Source organism: Electrona antarctica, assembly GCF_951216825.1.
Source record: "Electrona antarctica genome assembly, chromosome: 20".
Taxonomy (NCBI): domain Eukaryota; kingdom Metazoa; phylum Chordata; class Actinopteri; order Myctophiformes; family Myctophidae; genus Electrona; species Electrona antarctica.
Genome location: NC_136801.1, coordinates 32,835,612 through 32,860,219, shown reverse-complemented (window position 1 = coordinate 32,860,219; position 24,608 = coordinate 32,835,612). Strand labels below are relative to the sequence as shown.

Here is a 24,608-nt window from a genome sequence, read left to right as displayed (position 1 = left end):
GCAGGCGGACGTGGAGGGGAGGCATAAATCCTCAACTACGCACAGTGGTGGAAAACTGCACTCGCATTTGTTTTCCGCGGCGGAGTGTAATTAGCTGGGCTGATCACTCTTGGCCCGATATGCCCGCCGGAGCGGCCAGGGGGATGTCAGGCCGAGCTGCATGGGCACATCGGCCTCTTTCATTAGAGCAGCACTTTTGGATTAGTTGCCTCATTTCGCTCGACCTTTGTGATTAATTAAAAACACATGAGGGGAGATCAATATTCCATAAATTGGCCCGCGTGCGTAAACACACACACACACACGGCCTTTTTAAAGGCTGAGTGAATAGCAAAGTTTGCTGAAAAAGGGCTGGCTGGCCTGGCTGGCAGGACATACAGTAGAAATGAATCTCTCTCTTTCTTTTTCTTTCTCTCTCTCTCTTTCTCTCTCTCTCTCTCTCTCTAATTGTTAAAAAAAAAAAGATAAATAGCATGTGCAACTGTACCACTATGCTGTATATAGTTGATATGCTCTACTACTATATACTATAAATGTTGGGAGTGATGCTGCAGTTCTGAATTTATAATTCACCTTTCTGTCTTCTCTCTATGTCTTTCAGAGGACCCAACCCAGATTGGAAAAGGAATCACTCTCATTACAGTGCTGGACATAAACGATAACGCCCCAGTCTTCGCTATCGATTATGAGACGCTGGTCTGTGAAAATGCCATGGCAGGACAGGTAAGATATCCAAGACAAATTACTGTACTTAACTATAGCCAAAGATGGTTTATGTATGAAGATGGGCCAACTTCATTGGAGCCACTAGAGGCGAAATGGTACACAAAGCCTACAAATGGTCTCCTAAATATAGTAGGCGTGGTTTGCTTCTCCCTGACCTCCACCACCCCCTCCACACTCAGTCTAGTAGGTGGCGGTAATGCATGCATGATTCCAAAATCAGCTCCCATCAACCAAGAGTCTAAGACAGTTATGGAAAATAGAATTGGAACACACATTTTATTTCACTTTTAAATAATGAATGAATTAATGAATGAAATATTTATTTAACTGACATTACATTCATTCATATTCCAAAATGCATTATTAAATACATATTTGTACAGTATTTGAACAAACATTTATACAAAATGAAAACAAATAAACAAGGCCATGTAAATGGCCCTCCTCCTCATTGACCAGGCCTTTTCAAGGAATGAGGCAAATGAAAAGGTGTACTTTTGAAATAGTCGTTTTAGTTTCTCGAAGTCCTCCAACCATATAAATTCATGATTTGGATCTATCTTATTAAAAAGTCTCTCCCTAATAGAGTTGTAGAATGGCATTTCATTTTCAATTTCCTTTAGATCACACAGACTACATAATCTATCCTCCCCAACCGTGCCTACATCTGCCTGTCTCAATATGCAGACCAAGTATGCCAGCTCTAATTATGTCACGTTATAATATTCACATAATTATTCACATATTCTCATCTTAAATATGGGGTCAGAGCCCCCTATGTGTTGTCCGTGAATTTGCAGATGGACAGAGAGAGGCTTCCGGACTCATCTCAAATCTCGTGAGAGTTTGTTGCTGGGATAAAGAAATGTCATTAACAAAGTAGATGTTCTCCTGATTTGTCTCGCTAAAAGAAGCCACTTTACTATGAATATCTTGTAAATATTGTGTGCCTTGTGATGATTGGGTCCAGTATTTAGTTCAGTGACCATGGAGTTAAGGAATGGTTCAGAAGCTGTGTTCACGTTCACTCTCCCATTGGAAATGAATAGACTCCAGCATTCTTCCCGTCTCCTAATAATGTTACCGCCCACCTCACGCAGATACGGGAAATAAAGTTAAAGTTAAAGTTGGCCTCTCTTGCTAATTCTCCTCTTGGCTATAGCTTTGTTGCCATGAATTAACCTTTGACCTTTGTATTAGCATTTGGAAAAGCAGCGTACTGTAGTAGCCTGAATCGCTAGCCATGGCCATAAAAAAACCATGTTGTGGCAATTCAAGTCTGGTGACGCTGTCACATCATGCCTGTCACATGTATGGAGGCCACCTCTGCGGTGACTTGCGGTAGAGCCGTTCACACAATATTGTAACTGAGGTTGTTGGCCGCCAAAATGTAGAGCGTACGTTTGCACATCGCCCTTTGATAAATGCAGTTTATAACGACAGGTTTTTAGTAACATCATTATCCCGACATGTTTGACAGTGTTTGTTTGGCTAGCAACAGGTAGCCAACAACATGACAACATGAGTAAGGGCCGCTTGACAACGTCGTCGTCTGCTTTGCTGCTATTCTGATTGGTTAGGGGGTGAACGAATCGCCGAAGACTGCAACGGCCATCCCAGAAACTGCAGTGGGAATGTGGGCTTTCAGTCTGAACAATGGAGTGAAAAACTAAATGAAAATTCTGGCTAGTACTATAGTAGAAAAGTACCTATTGGCCTGAATATAAGAGTACGTTTTTTTTCAATCTAAATATTTTAAAAAAACGGGGTCGTATTATAATCGGGGACTAGACTATTTGACATTCAATGTTATTTTTCCCACAAATGAGTCTTGAAAAATGGGGGCCGTCTTATATTCAGGACAATATACGGTACATATAAATACCGTGTCTGGTTACACCCCGGCATTCCGAAGCCTACTATTCCGACGCATTACCAGTCTGACTCGCCACACTACTAAACCTTTTCGCTAACCATAACCCTAACTGCACCTGGACGTCACGTAGTTGGAACGGCACTCTGTACTGACTGCATGTGTTTATATCGTCAAAATCCAACAAGCATCAAAAGTAGCAGATCTACAATCTCAAAACGCGTCGCTTCGCACCACATTACGAGCTTGTCGATCTGCTACTTTTGTGTGACACTCTAGTCTAGTATGATCAATGAGACATTACCAGTTTTACTGCGGATCACGCTAAACTTGACTTTTTTCACCTTTGTTTTTCCCTGCGGAACACGCTAAACCCGTCTTTTGTTTAATATGTTTTATTCGCCGTTTTTTTAAATCACTTTTAAGACTTGACGTGGATTCCCTCGGACAGAGTGACGAAGACGACACGTTCGGATGACGTAACCGGAAATCGAAACCTAAAACTGGCTTGCTAGGGCTTCTGGGAAACTGAGGCGCAATGTTTGTCTATGGGGCGCATTGGCTCCGCCCGTGCTTCCTTGTTCCTCGCGGGTTGTTGTTGTTGTCGGAGTGGTGGATGATTTTCGAACAGCTAAAACAAACCATCGCACCATTTTAAGGTGGATTTTCATGAAACGGAACGACGATAATGGACGGGTGCTTCTTCAAAGGTTAGTGAAAAACACGGCAGGGCACTCGATGTTTATTATGGATTCCCATGGGAGTCAATGTGTTAATTTATGCAAAAAACACCATACGTTTCTGCCCGCCAGCAACGCTGTGATTAGATGTGATGTAGGCTTCACTGCTTGCGCCGACCAACACATTGTACACAAATCATTATGCAATATGACACAACATACGAGTGCCGTAGTCCTAGCCTTTGTATGCCTATGCTCTGTCAATGTCTCATTTACAAAGGCAAGCCTGCTGTCTTTGCGAAGTCATTAAAAAAATATTTTCTTGTGTGTCCAGACAATGCCGTGGATCTTATCCACTTTGCAGCTTTAGAGGTGGTCCCGGGGAGATAGTTCCAATTAGCATGAGTCGCCATTCCTCCAGATTAAATAGAAGGTATCGCCATGTGCCATCGTTCATTAGAGACTGTACTCACATTCCCCATACTGTCAACGGGACGCGCGCAAAATTAATGACTGCTTGACTCTGCCTGTGGTCATATTATACTCCCACAATAATATCACGCACACTAATGTGATATTTCACGCCGGGGCGGAGTGGGTTTGTCTGCCTCGGTTTGATTCTTCATTTCGAGGAGCCCTGAGTGTAATTAAGACAATCACGGCGGGCACTCGTGCAGAAATCCCATCGCAAGTGCGTTTGTTGCAATCGCGACTAGAGAGAGAGACAGATTTAATTTGCTCTGAGGTGTGTGTGTGTGTGTGTGTGTGTGTGTGTGTGTGTGTGTGTGTGTGTGTGTGTGTGTGTGTGTGTGTGTGTGTGTGTGTGTGTGTGTGTGTGTGTGTGTGCGTGTGCGAGTGTGTGCGTGCGTGCGACGCCGTGCGTGCGTGCGACGCTGTGCGTGCGTGCGTGTATTCAGGGGAAAGCTATGTTAACTCATTTAAAAGGCCCACACTGCCAAGGATGACTTTGAAAACTTTTCGAGGGGCGCTAGCTCCTCCAACGTCTGGCTTTCACTTGTGACGTCATGTGGCAGCCAAGTCTATGGACTTTTAATTTTTGCTTTAAGTGGTTCTTAAGCATTTTCATGGCAAGGACCCCAAATGTATTTGTCCGCAGAATCCCCATTGTGAGCTTGTAGATTGGCTAGCCTATAGAGCGTCGCAGTCCCGCCCCCTCGAGAGACCCGGAAAATAAATCCCTGTTCATTTTCCTCATAGACTTTTCAGAAAGTATTTATTTAAAGACGTTTACGCTGCGGACAAAGCCAACTCTTGTCGTGACAAATCATGACAATAAGCACAATGTTTTGGGCCAAACAAATAATTAGAAAGTAGAAAAAAACGGCAGATTACAACACTTTTGTTGTTGTTTTTCTTCTTTGTAATTATTTGTTTGGTCCAAAATATTGTGTTTGTTGTCATGATTTGTCACGACTCGAGTTGGCTTTGTACGACGCTTAAAATGTCTTTAAATAAATACTTTTTGAAATGTCTATGGGAAAAATGCATTGGGATTCATTTCCTGGGCCTGGCGTCGTCATGAAAGGGGGCGGGACTGCGACGCTCTATATAGTATCTTTTGGGCTTGTTTTCATAGACTTGTTTTCATAGACCTGGTTGCTTATTTCTCTCCCCAAATCTGACGACAGCGGCCGTGGGGGTGTGTGTGCGACTGTGCGCTGCATTCTTTCCCACCAGCGTTTTAGCATTTGGCCTCATTGTCGCTAAATGACTTGTGAGACCGTGGCAGCGATCCGTCTGCTGTTGGCATTTGGAAAACACAATCGGAGGTGAAGGGTAAAGCAGGGCGTGCAGGAACCGAATAAGTACGATTGATCAGAATGATGCATGGTATTGGAAATGGCCATTAGGCCCTTTTAAATAGTTATTTGCGCTCGTGTTTCCGAGTTGTTTGTCAGCGGCACTCGTGGGAAAGGTGTTGCTGCAGGAATAGCAAATGATTCAATTTGCCAAATGAGATTGTATATTTCATACATGCATTTTTCTTCCTCTGTGCATTAGGCATGACCCCCGCGTGGCTATTTTCTTTTCTCCGTGAGGTTTGCAGGGGCCTCGACGATAACTCTTTCTTTGTTGCCACACCAGATATATGCGGCGTACTATATGCCTTTTTATTATCTTTGTTTCCCAAACTTTTTCACGTCAAGGACCCCCAAAATGACACTACTTAGCCCGTGGACCCTTTTGAAAAGCTATGCCAGGGACCCCCATGTAAGAGAAGAGAAGCTCTAGCAGTGATTCTCAACCATTGTCACCCCTGATATGCAACAAGCTACGGACCATTTAATGACATTTCTATCTCTGAGACCCCAATTTATATTGTAAAATCAACCCTTTGTACTTTTACTTCCACTCCACTCCATCTCAAAAGCAAACATTGTAGCCTATTTCTTACTCCATTACAATTATTTGAATACTTTATAGTTACTAGTTACTTTGTAGATTTGAATTATTATTACAAAACATACATTAACTACAACGGTTCTGTATACACAGTCACGGCGCGACACATTGTGAGCTTGTAGATCATCGGATTTCAAATGATTCGTGTACATTTCATATACGTTTGAAAACTTGTGAAAGGAGTACTTTTACTTTTGTGGTGCTTCATGTACATTTATGCCACAGACGAAAAACAGTCTTAGTCCACACTATTTATCCATAATGTATAAATGATGGATAAGGGGTCAGGACAACGAGGCCTTTCCGTGGAGGGGTCAGAATGAAATTAGACTGTTTTTCGTCTGTGTTACTTTATTGACTCAAATAAATGTAGAATTCCGGACTTCTACTCGTAACAGTAGTATATAGGCCTATTATGGTACTTTTCCCCCACCACTGCTTGTTGTGTGTGTGTGTGTGTGTGTGTGTGTGTGTGTGTGTGTGTGTGTGTGTGTGTGTGTGTGTGTGTGTGTGTGTGTGTGTGTGTGTGTGTGTGTGTGTACGGGCGTGAATGCGTGCGTGTGTGTGTGTGTACACTGTACAGTACACACACTACTACAGCGTGTCAGTGAAGACATCACTGCTCAAGGCGTAGTGTACAGCCAGAGGGCATGCAGGCTATTCTGGGTTCCGTTTCTGGCCCTGAAAAAGGTTTCTGCAGATGGAGAAAAGGTCTCTGCACCATTTTGAACTGTGGTGCCTATAGCTGGTCACAAGTGTTGTTTTTGACAGCAAATTTAGATTTTAGTTTTAGTCATAGGGCTCCAGTTTTGTCTCATCTTTCTAAAGCCACTATTTGGGGTTTTAGGAGTGGGGAAAGGGTGTTCCCCCACTAAAGCTGGTATTTTGGTTACCTGTCTAAATCCCTTAAACACCTCCGTTACCCGTTATATTATGCATAGGTGTGGTTTGGGCGTTGCAATAATTAAACCACATTGAACCAATCACCAGTCTTGGCTTTAAGAGATCCCCCCCCCCCCCCCCCCCCCTCGTGCCGTTCCTTTTTTTTTCTCCACACGCACAGAGCCAAGAACACTTTTCATTGAGTCACAACTCGCTCAAATCTTGCTCATTGCTCGTGCATGTAGGCCGTCTCTACGGAACGGTATGAAGCGAAAAGGAAAGTTCGGTCAATAAACCCCATTTGCTGCTGGGGTGATCATGAACTGAAAGAGGACGAAAATACCATTAAGGGACAGAGAAAGCTCCTATATTCGTAATGTTCGGGCAGCGGCTGAATTGCGGGCCACGCTGCGGGTAAAGGCTGCGACAAAATTGGAGCCCATAGTCTTTTGAATGGTTTTCATTTAGTTTTAGTCACATTTTAGTCACCTGGAATTTCTTAGTGTTAGTCAAGTTTTAGTCGACTAAATATAATACGATTTTAGTCGACTAACTCTACAGCTGATTTTGTCGACTAAAATGTCTTGGCGGGCCTTGATGCCGTCGTAATGGCTGATTTTACACTTGCTGAAAATAGCTGATCTACAAGCTCACAATGTGTCACGCTGCCTGTGACACGTTGTGAGCTTGTAGAGCAGCTATTTTCAGCATGCAAGTGTAAAATGACTTACACTTGATATCTTGTCCACTTAACCCTTCCTAACATTTTAGTCTAGTTTTTATTTGTTGATGAAATTGTCAATATATTTAGTCTTAGTCTTAGTCTTTCATATACTGTAGCATTCATTCTCGAGTACAATCACGTACAGTATGTTAGTGTGGGACGTCCTCGTGACCGGTGCCTGTGTGTTGGTTCCCACAGCACCAATTTACTGGCTGGCAGTTATTGGTGTCTTTGGCAGTGTCCTGCTAGTCTCATTCTCCTGGCTGCTATTTTCTGGCTCACCCTTGGCATTCCCTCATACAGTCTTGTTAGTAACATGTTGCTGATGTTAAGTACTGCACGCAGCATTCTGGTGTAGCACCCATCTAGAGACTTCTGCAGGGTTGGCTCTCAGCCGGTCCAGCATTGACTGCCGTATAGGAGAACAGACTCCACCGTTGCGTAGAAGAAGCTGAGTTTGATTTGTCGGGGGAGATTGGAGTTCGAGTTCCATACACTGGTCATGCCATTCCGGGACCTTCATTGCAAGTGCCTTCCTCACTTTCAGATCTTGTTCCATTACTACTTGAAGTCCTTGACTTCCTTCAGCACAGTGCCTCCTGTTGTTGTGAGAGATGTGAAAACCTCGGTTTTCTTTGCATTTATTGCATTTAACCTATAAGGCCAACCTTGGCACACTCCAACTCCACTCTGTTCAGTGAAAAAAGGTAGTCGACGAACATTTTTCGTTCAAACGAGACTCATATTATTGTCGCTGTCGGGAAACCTCTTATCTCCGTATTTTTTGTTGCATGTAAATTAATGCCCTGCTTGTACACTACAGCGTCACACAAAAGTACCAAAAGTAGCAGATCTACAAGCTCGAAATTTGGCGCGAAGTGATGCGTTTCTGAGCTTGTATAGTTCTGCAGATCTCTTGTAGATCTGTTTTTGAATGTGCATCCTGAAAAGTAACAGTTTTTGGACAGAGACGATATTATCATCCCTGTCATCCAGGGACTTGTCAGGACATGGGGAAAACAATATGGTATGTGTTCCAATGGACCCGGTGTTTATTTTGACAGCAAATGATTCAGTCTAAGGGCTCTATTTTTCCCCTTATCCTATTTTGAAAAACATTTTTTTTTAAGATATGTCTTTGGCTTTTTCTGCCTAGAGATGGAGGGGAAGATACGCGGCAAGATACGCGGTAAAGGCCGTTGGGATCGGGAGTCGAACCCGCGGCACGCCGTCAGGCTGGCTCAGCAGCCTAGGGGCTCCAATTCCGTCTCCGACTTTACCCGCAACACGGCCCGCAATTCAGCCGCTGCCCGAAAATTACGAATATAGGAGCTTTCTCTGTCCCTTAATGGTATTTTCGTCCAGCATCACCCGCCATCACCCGGTATTTGCGCCTAGAGGTGTGGTCATGGGCGTGTTGGCACGCTTTCCCCTAAATTGCTATTTTGGTCACACACATTTGGGAAAGCGACAGTGGAGTTTAAAACCACCCGTAACTTATACCCGTAAGCCGTGCCAAATTAGTTTGGTAGAGCGACGCGGGCTGTGCGCCTGCATGGAGATGTCCTTGGAGTAAGGCTGCGTCATCTCTCCTTATTCACCTATACGCATCTCTTTGTAATTGTCCTATAATCAGCAGAAGTGAGTGCCTTCCTTGTGTCCATTGTGTTTATAATTGTATAGTCAAAGACTATGCGCAATTCCATGCATTTGTTCGTTCAGTTTCAACAATCCCATAGCGCAGCAAATGGCGTTTAATCCAATTGACCGACCTTTCCTTTCCGCTTGATACCGTTTCGTAGAGACGGCCTACACGCTCGATCTATATACCAAATGAAAGCCCAAATTTCGTAGTTTACATAGTACTTTGAAATTTAAAAAATGAGCAAGATTTGAGCGAGTTGTGACTCAATTAAAAGACGAGTATTCTTGGCTCTGTGCGGGGTGGAGGAAAAAAAATAACGACACGAGGGGGGGGGTGGGGGGGGGGGGGGGGGCAGCAACGCAACACTCTTCCATGGACTATAGACCGTAAGGCTATGAAGCAATATAGCACTAACGGGCAACGGATAAGGGATCTCTTGAAGGCAATGGCACGTGGACTGGTGATTGGTTAAATTTGCTTTAATTATTGTAACGCCCAAACCACACCTATGCATAATATAACGGGTAACGGAGGTGTTTTAGGGATTTAGACAGGTAACCAAAATACCAACTTTAGTGGGGGAACACCCCTTCCCCACTGCTAAATCCCAAAACAGTGTATTTAGAAAGATGAGACGAAATTGGAGCCCTAGGTGCCCAGACGGTTGAGCTAACCGTCCGGGCCATTGAAAAACATTTTTTAATTGTTCAAATAGCCAATCTACAAGCTCAGCCGATGTATATCGGCTAGTAGGGCATTAACATAAAAATCGATTAGTCGACTATTCGACTAGCAAAACGGTAGTCGACACTGTAAATCAAAAATCGAGTAATCGTTAATATTATTTTTAATATTTTTTATGATTTTCTTTTTTTTTTTTTACAGCAGACATGCAGCTGTGAGCTCTGTTGTTTTGTTGGTAGTTCTCCAACTTAAGTACTAATCCCTTCCTGGCTGATTGTTTTCATATCATATACAAGCCGACTGTACGTGGGTTTTTGCCGTCACCGTCACTCGTGTAGGTGCGGTGGGCGGCGGTGGCTGCACTGGCAACATTTAAGACAGATTTTCAAAAAGCATATGCCTCATACGCTCAATGGGGACAACTACAGTGTGTAAATACGTTTACTATTGGTGAGTTTACTACTGTAGTTTGTTCAACAAGTTAGATTGGAGACGTGTCGTCGTTTCGTCCGGTACAGTAGTATATAGCAGCCTGTCCCTCCTCACTCTGCCCAATAATATCCAGTTTGGTGACAGTCAAACTACAGTAGCTCTTGCCGTGATTTCATGTTTCTTTTTCTTATTCATCTTTCTTCATGCTTATCCAACAAAAGTGCAGGCGTGCGGCATTATTAAAAACAAACAGCGATGCCGCGCGATCATAGTTATAATAGTCGTGAAGTAGTTGATCATCTGATTCATAGCCTGGTAAGCCTGCTAGCTAGCAAGCCTAGTATGTAATCATAACCTCCTCCTAGCTTGTAGCTTCTAAAAACCAAAGGAACTGTGGTTGTAACTTGTTGTTGAACATTTAGGGTGTATGAAAAACATCGCATCATCCTCCTCCGTATCCAATTCTCCAACTGAACAAACATTTTCAACAACGTAACATGCTATGCTGCGCCGTAGAAAGGTCTTGCGCATCAAAAATAGCAGATCTACAAGCTCACAGCGCGTCCATCCGTGAGTCATTGTGGACTTGCAACTTTGACTTGACTTTTAACAGCTGTTGTGAATTTCGGCCAATCAGAGCGGCATTCAGCGTAATCTAGTAAGAGAGTGGCGACACTAGCGTTGACTCCCATTGTAACAATGGAATGCGGAAGTGCTCATTCTATCTCAATGGGATAGTTCCAATGTTTGGAACTATAGCCCATAGCACCCCGCTTTGTGGTGAGATCAAAGCGTGTCGCCACTCTCTTACTATTCCACTCGGCCTGCATTCACCGCCTCTGTTTTGCAATTAATCCTTCACTCGCGCTGGCCGTTTCAGAACACAATGTTTTAATGCTTGATTGGATGGAAAAAAATATCATATTTTACCGCCGACTAATCGATTATAAACCGATTTTGATGGTATTCGTGTCGACTATCAAAAATCACGTTTGGTTAATGCCCTATCGGCTAGTTGAAAAATGTTAAATGTTTTTGCAAAATAGTAAAAAAGGCAAAGACGTTTAGGGATAAGGGGTATAGTCAGTGACAAAAGTCTTTTGAATAATACATAATTAAATTAACCGCAAGGTTGCCAGTTCGAACCCGGGCTCCCCCAGAGTTAGTGTCGAAGTGTCCTTGAGCAAGACACTGAACCCCTGCTCCTGATGTGCTGGTTGGTGCCTTGCATGGTTTCCGCTGCCATCCGTGTGTGAATGTGTGGGTGAATGCAATGCACAATCTATGTAAAGCGCCTTGGATAGTGTAAAAGTGTAAATGACGGGCCCCCACCTGAAGTGGGGGCCCAACATCGACACCCTCACAAAAAGGCCCAGAAGAGACAGCTGAGGAAATTCCACCTCCCATAAGGACCTTGCTGGTTAACTTCTATACTGCCATCATAGAGTCCATCATCACCCTCGCCATCACTGTTTGGTTCCCCGCTGCAGCGGCCAACGGTCATACGATCAGCAGAGAGGGTGATTGGCTGCCCTTTGCCCCCCCCCCCCTTGAGGACCTGTTTAGGAGTAGGGCTTTGAGGAGGGCCAGGAAGATCACGGTTGACCCCGCACACCCAGGCCACAGTCTTTTTGCCCCGCTTCCCTCAGGCAGGAGGTTGCGGTCCCTAAAGACTGTGAAGGCCCGACATTCAAACAGCTTTTTCCTCACGTCTATCCGGCTCCTCAACGCTGCTGGTGTCCCCCCCTGACCCCCTTCTATCCTCCCTCCACCCCCACTCAGAGTGGAATGGACCGACTTGTGCTCTGAACTGACCTGAACACTTGAACTCTCTGCACTTTATATCTATTCACTATTCATTGCATGTTGTTTTTGCACCGTCTTGTCCTGTTTTGCACCAAATTCCTAACATGTTTACATGTCATGGCAATAAAGGATTCTGATTCTGATTCTGGGGGGCGAAAGAAAACGATAAAAGATGTGGTATTATGGTGATACAAGGTGTCTGCCTGACAGTGACAATAGAACCAGTGCCACCAACTTAACATAAATTAACATGACCTGAATGTGAAATGTAACAGATGATGTGTTTGTTTTCCGTTCCGTCAGTGGGGTAGATTAGGCCCAGAGAGGTAATGATAGGATGTACAACAGAGACATCACTTACAATCAGCCTCCATTCTTGTGCTTTACTGCTGGCCATAGCAAGAGCCGTGGCTCATGACAGCATCATCAGCAGGAAAAGTTACGGCGAGGGCAGATCTGTAATTACTCAGCCCAAACAGACAGACAGATTGCTTGCGTCAATGCTAGAGCCGCCCAGGCTCCTTTTATAGGTGTATCTCAGTGGTTTTCAACCCTTTTCATGTCAAGGACCACCATTTGATGAAATGTTGCCTCTCTGAACACAAAACTTAGAATATGTTGTTATCGTTGGATAACATTTTGTCCACAATTCCAGCTATAGGCTTTAGGACTATTGATATGGTACCATAGGAGAGATAACGGAGGGTTACACGGTAACCCAGGTTCTCTGAGTGGAGAGACTGGCTCTCCACTACATATTATCAATATGTACGGGAAGCTGACCCCAAGGGGCAGTGTACACTGCCCTTGGGGTCAGCTTCCCGTACATATTAATAATATGTAGTGGAGAGCCAGTCTCGAACATGATAGAGAACGGAGGGTTACACGGTAACCCAGGTTCTCTGAGTGGAGAGATGCATTACGTTGATCAAAATATTTATTTTACATTCTCTAATTTGTGTAGACTTCTTGTAAACTAACTAATGCAGATGTTTAACAATAATGTAACTCTTGAGAACCTAATGGACCCAAATGAGACCCGTAAGGTCCACACTTTCAAGAGTTAAAGATCTATGGGTCCATTTGGTTACCAACTCTCCATCATTTAGCTGGGGGACTACTTGGAATCCCCCCCCCCAAGGACCACTGGTGGTTCCAGGACCACTGGTTGAAAACCACTGGTGTAGCTGGGGCGGCGGTGGCTCAGGGGTAGAGTGCCTGGATGGTAACCGTATGGTTGCCAGTTCGAACCCGGGCTCCCCCAGAGTCACTGTCGAAGTGTCCTTGAGCAAGACACTGAACCCCTAATTGCTCCCGATGTGCTAGTTGGCGCCTTGCATGGTTTCCGCTGCTATCGGTGTATGAATGGGTGAATGTAATGTACAATCTCTGTAAAGCGCCTTGGATAAAGGTGCTATATAAATGCACCATTTACCATTTATGTACCATTTACCTGTTGTAAAGTCAGGAGCTGGCTTGGTGACAGAAGCTATAGAGTAGAGCAGTTTGTCATTGTAATTTCCTTAATGCTTTGCAATTGTGTGCATATCTCTGTTGTCATGCAGAAACCAAACAATGTCTGAAAAACCTTTTAGTCAGGCGACATTAACACATTACCATTACCCTAGTGTAGGGGTTCTCAAAGTTTTTGGCTGGGGACCCCTGGAGATGCTTTGGCCATGTCTCGTGACCGATTAATGCTCTTTAATCAAATCTTGTAATCTCATTTTGAGGAGGATCTGGGAATAAATCCCTTACCAATACTGTACATTTCTTCACCAATATGTTTTTTAATCTCACAAAGATTTAAAGGTGATCTGTGGCAGCTGCTGAACGTTGGCGTACTATTTTTCAACCTATATGGAGGTAACATTTACAACATTTAATTCTGCTTCAAGTTGCATGTGACGTGTCAAACTAGGTTATTTTAATTATTCTGAATCCATTGCAAGCATTTGTTTTGCACGAAAAACACTCCTTGTACTAAAAATGGCCTGAGCTTTTTTTGGAAAAGTGGCTATGGACGTTTTCAGACTATTTTAAAACACTGCCTCATCAAAGTTGCTATGGTGACTTTATACATTGTCAGATACTTTTTTGACCATTAATGTGTGTTTTTGGAGCATTCATGTGTGCTTTGTTTTTGTTAATGCTGTACATGATCTTCTGGTTGTCTGTTAAGTTTGTTAGCGTGAGAATATAACGCTAACGCTACTGGCTTCAGGCTGTGGATTTCTCTTTTTTTATTCCCAATATGTCCCATAGATTTTAAGACCACAATAGAAACCAGGGTTCTGGATGCTGGATCATAGTATATATATAGTCATATCATCTTTTGAATACGTTTTAGTCATATTTTACACTGCGTGAAAAGAGGAGTTAACGGGCAATTACGGGAACTGTATTTTGCCCGTAAACCTCAAGTTTAGCGGGCATATACATGTAATGTAATATACGGTAATATACAGGTGTTGGAAAGAGAAGAGAACGGGAGTTTCCTGTAATATACACATCCATATTCCAAGCTTTTAGCGCAGTGTTAGTCATCTGGAAGTTGTGAGCCGTGAGCTTGTAGTTTGTCTATTTTCGTAGTGTGACAGCCGCACGCTGCACGCAACCAAACATAAAATGACCCGTCGTATAGTTATGCATATCTTCTCCACTAGTCCCTCCCTAACGTTTTTGTCAGTGAAAAAAAGGGTAGTCCAGGAAAATGTTTCGTCACAGTCTTAGTCAACGAAATTTGCACTGCTCAGAAGGAACTAACTAAGCAGTGAAGGAGCCAAAATGGAAATGTCAGAATTAAATTCACCCCCATGGTTGACATTTTGAATGTGAAAACACCATTAGAATTACAACTAGCTGTCAGTTGTCGGTTAGCAGTCAGACCGGGTGTAGACGGCAGACTTGTAACCTGTCACGCCGTACAAGCCTCCACTTCCCTAATTAAACCGACCCTATGTAATTGTGCGTGCGTGCGTGCGTGCGTGCGTGCGTGCGTGCGTGCGTGCGTGCGTGCGTGCGTGCGTGCGTGCGTGCGTGCCCACCCTCGGCAGTGAACAAAAACACAAGGCGTTGCATTAACTGCATCTGTTCTTCTCTCAGCCTTTTCTTCCCGTTATGAGTTATAACGGTTTATTCTGGGCACGTCATAATAATAGACTAACATTTGGTCGGTAGCGCTGTCGCCTCACAGCTAGAAGGTCCGGAGAACACTGTGGGTGCAGGCGCGCCTGAGCCATTGAGCAAACGGAGCAGCTGCTCCAGCAGATTAAAATGAACCGTCGCACTGCACCCCCACCTTTCAGAGTTTGCATGTTCTCCCCGTGTCTCCTAGGGCAGTGGTTCTCATGTTCTCCCCGTGTCTCCTAGGGCAGTGGTTCTCATGTTCTCCTCGTGTCTCCTAGGGCAGGGGTTCTCAAACGTTTTCATGTCAAGGACCCCCAAAGTGATGGACCCTGGAGCCTGTGGACCCCCATTTGAAAATATATACCAAGGACCCCCATTAGAGAAGAGTTTTATGGCTCTAACAGCATTTTCAACCATTTTCATTTCAAGGGCCCCTGGTTTGACCTGAATTAGGCTACGGTCACCTATTAAATGGCATTTCTATCTCTGGGAGCCCAATTTGTAAAATAAATGTTAATTTAACTCTGAAAGTGTACAAATGGAACTCAATGGACCTGTTGGGGTCCATTTGGTTCCTAACTATCATTTGAACTCCCTCAAGGACCCCTAGGGGTAGGTAGCGTACCCTCACAAAAGAATATGCAGTAATCCTGGTCTCTAAACTGCCTCCCCCTGGACAGCCGGGGCGCTTGATGGAGGGGAAAGGAACAGGTCGGAATAACGTGTTCCTTAGTCCTGCCGGGGAAACTCCCCCCTATCGGGTGATAAGAAGTGGACTGCTCACTCCTCATGCATTGAAGGAAGCATGAGCTCAGTTCAGGGCTCTCTCCAGGTTGGCAGAGGGAGAGTAGTGCCCAAGATTGCAGCTTAGGCAATTGGCACTGGGTGAATAAAAATGGGTTACAAAAAGTGTGGGATAAAATGTAAGAGAATAGACCAACGATCAAGTGAAGATAAATAACAGATCTACAAGTTCACAATGCACCGCACTGCCACTCAATACGGTGTGCTGCAAGCTTGTAGATCAGTGGGGAAATTATCTCGGACCCAAACTACTGAAAATAGAAGATATTTGCGTTAAGCTTGTGCACGCACGCACGCACGCACGCACGCACGCACGCACGCACGCACGCACGCACGCACGCACGCACGCACGCACGCACGCACGCACGCACACACACACACACACACACACACACGCCATGGTTTGTGTTGTGATGAATAAGCACCCTTGCCGGTCAGGGCTCTGTGGCAGTGCGGAGTACATTATCAGGGAACAATAACCTGCCATATTTTCCAGGCCTTATATAATTAAGGGCATCTTGGTGGCGCTGGCTCTCCAGAGACGTTACGGTCGTTATGTTACGGATCATCTGTCTCGTGGCCATGTTATTAATTGTTATTATGATAGGGTGGAGAGGGAGGGGCGTGCGAGCCCCACGAGGGGTCACGCTCCATACAATCACTTTTGGTGTAACCATTACATCCATGGCTGGATTTACCGCTGGCATATACTGCTGCCCCCAATCTGCCACCCTGCCTCTCTCCATCACCACCCCGGGACCCGGACCCCGACCCCCTCTATTGGGGCTCTGGTTTGACTGGCGTTTTCCACTGCTGTCCTCATCCATCTCTGTTGTGGTCGCTGAAGGTTAGTCCCATTGAGAATGAAACCTCTTATTAATACAGAGAGAGAGAGAGAGAGACCTGGCCAAGAAGGGCAGCAGTAAACAGAATAATAACAACACAATATGTAATATATTTCGGGGTTACAGATATAGGGTGCGACTTTTCACATTTTGTGGCAAAGTGAAGCTGCTATATGGACAGAAGGGAAGGTCCGTTCTATAGAGATCCCTCAATGTGTGACTCCAATTTGGCGTTGATTTGATGTTGCGTTCATGATACAGTATGTTTTTTCTTTTCTGTTTTGGTTTGTTTGGTTTTTAATAAAAACCTTGTTTGACAGTAATTTGTTCACAAGACGTGAGTGTGTGTGTGTGTGTGTGTGTGTGTGTGTGTGTGTGTGTGTGTGTGTGTGTGTGTGTGTGTGTGTGTGTGTGTGTGTGTGTGTGTGTGTGTGTGTGTGTGTGTGTGTGTGTGTGTGTGTGTGTGTGTGTGTGTGTGTGTGTGTGTGTGTGCACACGTCAATGTTCTGCCCTAGGCACTTTGTAACTGGCTGTTTTCCTGTTATCTGACTGCACTGGCAGTGTTTATATGTCCTTGTACAAGGCGTTCTTGTATCTTGTACTTCTCTTCATGTTGACATAAAATAAATACTAGACATGTAACGATTCACTCAACTCACAATAGGATTAAAATCACGACACTAGGTTCACGATACGATTGCTCAAGACTTTTTAACTTATTTTCCAGACAAATCCAGTATTTTCTTTCTCTTTTTATGTTTTTCTCTTATCGAAATGACTGAAAACGACGAATTTTTATATCAATTATCTTACATAGATCTTGTATTTTCTTCCCTTTTTACGTCCCCTCTGCTGTTTTCATCATGATTCAAATGATTATTAGTCACCAGTTTGAATGGATTTGAATCGATTCACGATATATTGGTACTGTACATGCCTAATACATTGTGTGTGTGTGTGTGTGTGTGTGTGTGTGTGTGTGTGTGTGTGTGTGTGTGTGTGTGTGTGTGTGTGTGTGTGTGTGTGTGTGTGTGTGTGTGTGTGTGTGTGTGTGTGTGTGCGTGTGCGCGTGCGTGCGTGTGTGCGTGTGTGCGTGCGTCTGCGCGTGCGGTTTAACGAGAGGCATTTAAGGTGCCTCTCGTGGGTCTAGGTGAAATCATCACTGCTGTCTCCGTCTCTTACAGTGTGTTTCCCATTTTGGCATCAGTGGCTCGGATGTCAGAGATCTCCTGAAAACACGCCTCACGGCCACAATCTTCAGTTCATTAGAGGTGTTGCATCCTGACATGACACATGTCAAGTCACACCACAGCGGCTGTGTGTGCAGAGACTTTAAAAAGAATATAACAACATCCATCTGCAGTGGAGACTGGAGACGAGAGCTCACTCCCTCCTCCAGTTTACAGATATACTGTATTTAGCTAGGTACTTTTTAGATTTTGATTAGTATTACAAAACATACATTTAACCACTTCAGCCCTATACACATTTTGGCCATTCGAAAATAGACTATCTACAAGCTGAGCTTGTAGCTCGGCTATTTTCAAAAGATGTTATTATACATTTGAAAACTTGAAATGAGTCATTCTGTCATTCAACGGGTACTTTCTACTTTTGGTACTTAAGTAAATGTTGATGCGAATACGTTTGTACTTCCAATATGTTTGAATTCCGAACTTTTACTTGTAACGTATTTCTACATTGCAGTATTGACACTTTTACTTAAAGGAGCATTCAGTGATTTGGGTGATTTGGAAAACCACCCAGTCCGTCCCGGTAACAAAATGTGCACAATGCTGCACATGCACGGTCTACAGTGGGGGGAAGTGCAACAGGCCAACAGCATGTGCACCAAGGCCCGCCCCCAGTCGATCATGATTGGAGGAAGGCCCCTCTCATCCTGATTGGATGAAGGCTTTGCCACCCAAAGCCCAAACTGAAACTAGGTTTTTTTTACCCCAGGGGCTCACTGGGGACAGGGAGGAACTCCTTATATGGTCAGCACACTCTATAGTAGGGAGAATTATCCAGAAAAAAAGAAAAAATAAGTGATATTTGAATTAAGTCAAATCACTGAATGCTCCTTTAAGTAAAACAATTGAGTACTTTTTCCACCACTGGTTATTGGCACTTTAGTGACGCAGGTGGATCTCTGCTTCCTCCGACATGCTTGATGATGCCAGCGGCCGCGTGAGCAACACAGATACAAAGAGACAAATACGCTGTGTATATTTGCGTCTTTTGGCGAACGTACCGTGACACTGCTTTAGGCCTGAACGCTTTTCAGGCCCATTAAATGAAGGACCCTTTAGCTGAGAAGCAGGGACCCCCTCTACATAGGCCTATTGTAGCTTATGTGTTGCATATGAAACGTTTTCATATATAGCTTCATAGCTTCACTGACACTTTTTTTTTCTTTTTTTTTGTGCAAATGAACAGCGAAATGATCCGTTATTATCAGCGGTCGCGGGAGTGCAACCGTAGTGGAGATAAATATTCTATATTATATTAGGTAAGTACATACGAAAGAAAAGCTGGCAGTGGGTGGTAATTTATGATTTATGAGCTGGTTAAAATATGAGCATTAAAATATTGAATAATAATTAAAGAATAATAATTTTCCTTAACCAAATACATATCGATTTGCTTGACGTGTAAAAGTTTGAGAATGGCTGCTTTGATTTACATCAGCGGACGACCCACGCAACAAGATTGCACCCATAATTGAAAGTGGAACTGAGGCTATAAATAACCGCGGTGCTAAATTGGTGTCACTCTGTCGTTAGCCTAGCTATGACAGCTGTCACCAGGGGGTGTGTTCATTGTGACAGCGGGAGAGGCCAGCGGTTCTCGCACTCGCTCGTTTCCTCTGCGGCGCCTCTGTGAAATCAACAGCCAAAACAACACGGAAAATTACTGACACCTGCACTCAAAACCCCACAGTGACGTCGCACCCTTCGGAGTTCTTTTATATTGTTGCTGTCGCTGCAGAAAACTCCAATCTCCATATTCAAACTTTTTGTGTTTGTCCATGAATTAACATTTAATGACTCTAAAAGAGATATATGTTGGAATAAAAAGCCTAATGCAATGTTCAAACTGTATTCATTATGGCAAATACATTTGGAGAAAAAAAACACAGCAAGAAATAGAATGCATTTCTTCTTCAATTAGGCGTTGAATGTCTCATATACCAATGAGTGACACATTGTGATAACTTGTATTTCTTTTACCACAATCAAATAAAATTAACACGCACCCACACACTATCAAACACAGCTTGAATTATACAGTCATTTTGGAGTGCCATAATTTGTGCCACATTTTTCAGTTTTTCATGTGTCTATGAGGTGACAGTACTTCATTAGACACCCTGTTGCAGTGGCGTGCACAGATAGACACTAGGGGGTGCTAGAGCACCACCTGCCCTTGCCCTCTGAACAGCAATGTGCCAAAAGTGTACAGTATGTGGACCATGGTGACATTAATCAATTCTCCATAAAAAAAGCTTCAAATATATTATTTATGCCCCAAAATCTATAAATCTCACACTATTATAAGGCAACCGGCCGGTTCCACGCGCTGCACAAGGTGCCCTTTTTTCACTTGAGCACCTGCCCCTCTAAATGTCTGTGCACGCCACTACCTTGGTGTGGTGTTTATGTGCAATGATGTCTTCCCTTTGTATTTATGGTTTCTTCCTGGAGGCTGAACCCTTGACAGTCAAACGTGCCAATTAAATAACACTGATAGTGTTACATATAATTATCGCACACACCCACGCACCTTTATACGCACATTATAATCTTTTTTTTAAATACGGCAACCTTTGTGGGCGGAGCCGCCACATGCACACGTGTGAACTTTGAACATGGCAGCGGCAATGTGCTCTGTGTGACAGTGTGACAGGCTGTCAAACAATCATTTCACACATTATCACACATTACCAGTTCACAGCAGACGTCCATTAGATTGCTTGGAAGCAAGTGCAGTAGATTTCACGTCGGGTCCTGGTTCACTTCAATATTAATCAAGGAAACCAGAGCCACCTGTCCAGCTGTTCTGCTTTGCTGTTCTCAGGGAATCATGTAGTGTAGTGTGCATTCTTGTTGGCTATTGTAGTCAATGTTATACAAGGTTGTAAGGCAATAATTAGAAGTATCTGTTTGTGTCGCACTGCCGTCTTGTGTTGCCATGTCTGGTTATTACAACTTGGGCTTGTTTTTATATAAGTCACTTGCAGGGGAGATGTTGACTTGACCAGTGGTTCATGTGAAGGACCCTCAGATTAATATGTTGTTAAAGGATTGGTGTTGTTGAAACCTTTTCATAAATATTCTGTTAAAATGATTGGTGTTGTTGAAACCTTTTCATAAATATTCTGTTAAAAGGATTGGTGTTGTTGAAACCTTTTCATGAATATTAAAAGTTTTGTGACTTGTTTTCGTGGGAATTTGGCAACTTTTGCTGAGACTCAATGCAGTCAGAATTAGGAACGGCATATTCAAGTTGTAAATGTAGTTTGACCAGAGCAATAGAAGAGTGGAGGATCTTCTGAGTGCTAGCATCATGTTCCGGGCAGAGCTGCAAGTGTTTTTGTGTCAATAAAGGACCGTTTTAATGCCAGGGTGCTTGGCCGGAGGAAATCAATAGCTTATATTGGAAAATTATTCATACTAAATTAATACAATTATCTATCAAACTTTGATTCTGCTGTTAAACTAAACGATTTAATTGGATGATGAGGTGGATGCTGATTGTGACGTTAAAGCGCCATCTGACGGGTGGGTCAAGATAATTGGAGGAAATAAATACATGATAAAAACAAGTCTGATATGGTATGGATGCGTGGATTATAGGCCTATGTATGGAGAAATGGTGGCAGTATAAGTGCATAATGGTGCTTATCCGACATCTCAGATATAGGAGAAGAGAAGAGTTAATTTCTAACATTCACAAAAACATGAGTTTTTGTTACATTACAGACACACATTTGTCCTCCCTCTCTCATTTTGTAAACAAATGGGCAGAGCCATGGGCAGTCATTTTGTAAGGAGGCGGAGGAACTGGATTAGGTGGGTGGTGCTAAGGTTAAACTCATGTATACTTAATGAACTGGTGGGTGTGTCCACATAAAAACATAATTTTAACAAATACTGTACACCTTTTTTGAGTGGTGCAACTACTCCAAGGAACAGCAATGTCCGTCTTAACCTATGTGACTATGTTACTATGAGTACCAGTAGGGGCAAAAGTGGCACTGTTGTGCACGGCACTCCACCTTTAAGAGTGAAATTGACTTCTATAGACGACGTCATTTGGTGTTTTCAGTGATTACGATAGACGCCGATCTTCTGCAACCTGTGACTGATCCTACGACTCCCGAAACAGAATACACCCGGAAATCATGTGTTCTAAAAAACAAAAGAAAATAAAAAGTTGCGTTTTGGGTGAAAAACAAGCTATATAGGCCTACTGTATATTCAACTAAAGAACGGAAAAGTATTTACTTTTTTTCCCCTCATGACAGAAGAGAGCCCCCCTAGACGTCTGGTCTAGGAAACAGCGTCTTCGAAAACTAAAAAGCTGTGGGTCTCGGAATATTAGTCTAAACGCTGGCAGTGGCGGATGAATTAATTAATTCCCAGCTGTGATTGGACAAAATTATATTTCATTAATTTAGAAAAAAGTTTCAGTTTAAAAGTTACATAATAGTGCTGCTTAAACCAAAATATAAACACTTGGGATGACACACAGACAGATTCAATTTGTGAGGTATACTGCTGACTTGAGCATGTTAAAATAAAGAAAAAATATTTTTCTAAGTCTCAGTTTAAGGAGTTTTACTTCTATTTTCTATACGGTGAGCGAGTTTTTTCCTGTCAAAGTTTCCCTTATGTTTTTGAGACCACCGCTACCGTAGTCAAGTTTGAAAGAAAAAGGACGAAGAAAGGCACAACAGTTTTCTCAGTGCTTCAGTATACTGCTGACTGACATTTATTTACATAGTAGAAACAAACAAGAGCATGCTGACTCCTTTCAAGCAGAAATTTGCGCTTGAAGCCTCAAGAAGCCTCACAAAAACAAAGAATATTAGCCAGCACTCCAAAGTCCTCCTGCTACTTTTTAATTTGTAGTGATAATTTTAATATGGCACGGGGGTCGGGCATAGCCTATATACACGGTTTCGGCGTCAAGCCTTCCTCCGGCGTATTTTATAACTTTTGTTTACAAAAAATACAGTATCACAGCAATTTATAAAAGTATATTGTTGCTGTCGGGCAGAAATCTCTTATAGCACTTACAGGTGGCTGCGCAATTCGGACCTGCCCAATAATTAATGTCTCGTACTGTAGTTTGCTGGTAGTCTGAGAAGAAAAGTAATATCCGCTCAGGACAAAAAATATATACCCTTTATTTTCTTCTTTTTTTAACCATCATGTTGTACTTTCTTATGTTTCATCATCTAACTCAATCAATCACTACACCTTACCTTACTTAAAGTATAATTACCTGTAAGGCTGTAACCTAGCAACAACCAGTCAGAAATGATGGAACGTCAACAGCACCATGTGTTTGCTACCAGGGGAAATAATGTATATTATTTTAATGGCTTTGTCAAATCTAGATGTACGGTACGATATGTGTAAATATGTAGAGACTTTGTCTGTCTTTAATGATCTCTCTCCCTTACTGTAGCTTTTAACCACTTTAACCATATTATTTTAAACTTTAGCTGTTGAAAAATAGCAGATCTACAACCTTTGCTTTTTGGGGGGTCCCTGGAACAACATATTTTCAGATGGGGGTCCGCAGCCAAAATTAATACAGATAATTCTGTGGATCCTCCTAATTGTTTGAGCAGTACTGATATAGATCAACATAGGGTTTTTCAGAAAACTGTCAGGATCTGGAAGACATTTTGTAGACTCTGGTCTCAGGTCCCAATGGGTTAAATGAAGGTGATATGAGGTCATCAAGTAGGAATTGCAGTATGACTTGGACATCGATATATAGGTGTGGGCTGCATAAAATGTCCTGGAAACTGATCGCTTAGCCTAAGGAAAAATGTGACCCCTGTGTACCAGATATCATATTTAGAGGTATCACCACAAAACATCAATTTATAAGACATTTATAAGAAGCTACACAGGCTTCAGTGTCAGATGAGTGTTTCAGGCCCCTGGCGACAGTATTCAAGGTGTTGTCATAAGCCTCCCTTTAGAGGAGCAGTGGATGTCTAATCCAGCGTTGATTTGGACACATTTTGATTTAGTTCTAGTCGTCTTTTTTAAGTCATATTTTAGTCATCTGAAATGTTTCATTTTTAATCAAAATGGATTTTGGCAGGCCTTGTTGATGGTGCCTCAATGCCTGATTGGACACTTTTCTGCATGCTGAAAATAGCCAAAAACAACCAAACATAAAATGACTTGTCTTTAAGTTCTCCTGGATCTCTTCTCCACTAGTCCCCTCCCTGTCATTTTTTGTCTAGTTTTTATTTGTTAACAAATTGTCTTAGTTTTAGTCAGCATAGCTTAGTTTTTTTATTTAGTTTTCATCAGTGGGGAGAAAAAAAAGGTATAGGTGACGAACATTATTCATCATAGTTTTTAAGTCAAAGTCAAAGTCGTACGATTAGTCACAGACGTTACCGCAGTGAAATTTGTTCTCCGCATTTGACCCATCTCTTGGAACGGTGAGCCGCAGCGTGCACCGTTGATTTGACCCCCAATCCAACCCATTGAGGCTGAGTGCCAAGCAGGGAGGCATTGGGTCCCATTTTTACAGTCTTTGGTATGACCCGGCCGGGGATCGAAACCCGACCTCCCAGTTTCAGGGTCTGGTTTTAGTAGACAAAATCATCTCTGGTACAAAGGCTTCAGGGTGCTCTGTGAGATGATACGTTCAGTATAATATACTACACATTCACTGCTCTTCTAAAGGGAGGCCC

The 24,608-nt window shown here is 43.1% G+C and overlaps 1 protein-coding gene across 1 annotated transcript in view; it reads left to right on the top strand.

The window, feature by feature from the left end:
* cdh7a (cadherin 7a) overlaps nucleotides 1-24,608 on the top strand; it is a gene marked incomplete at its 5' end in the record, with an annotated part of 212,969 nt that overhangs the window by 144,609 nt on the left and 43,752 nt on the right. Inside the window, one exon of the mRNA XM_079489842.1 lies at nucleotides 602-723. Coding sequence (XP_079345968.1) covers nucleotides 602-723 — 122 coding nt within the window. The remainder of the gene's footprint in view (nucleotides 1-601; nucleotides 724-24,608) is intronic.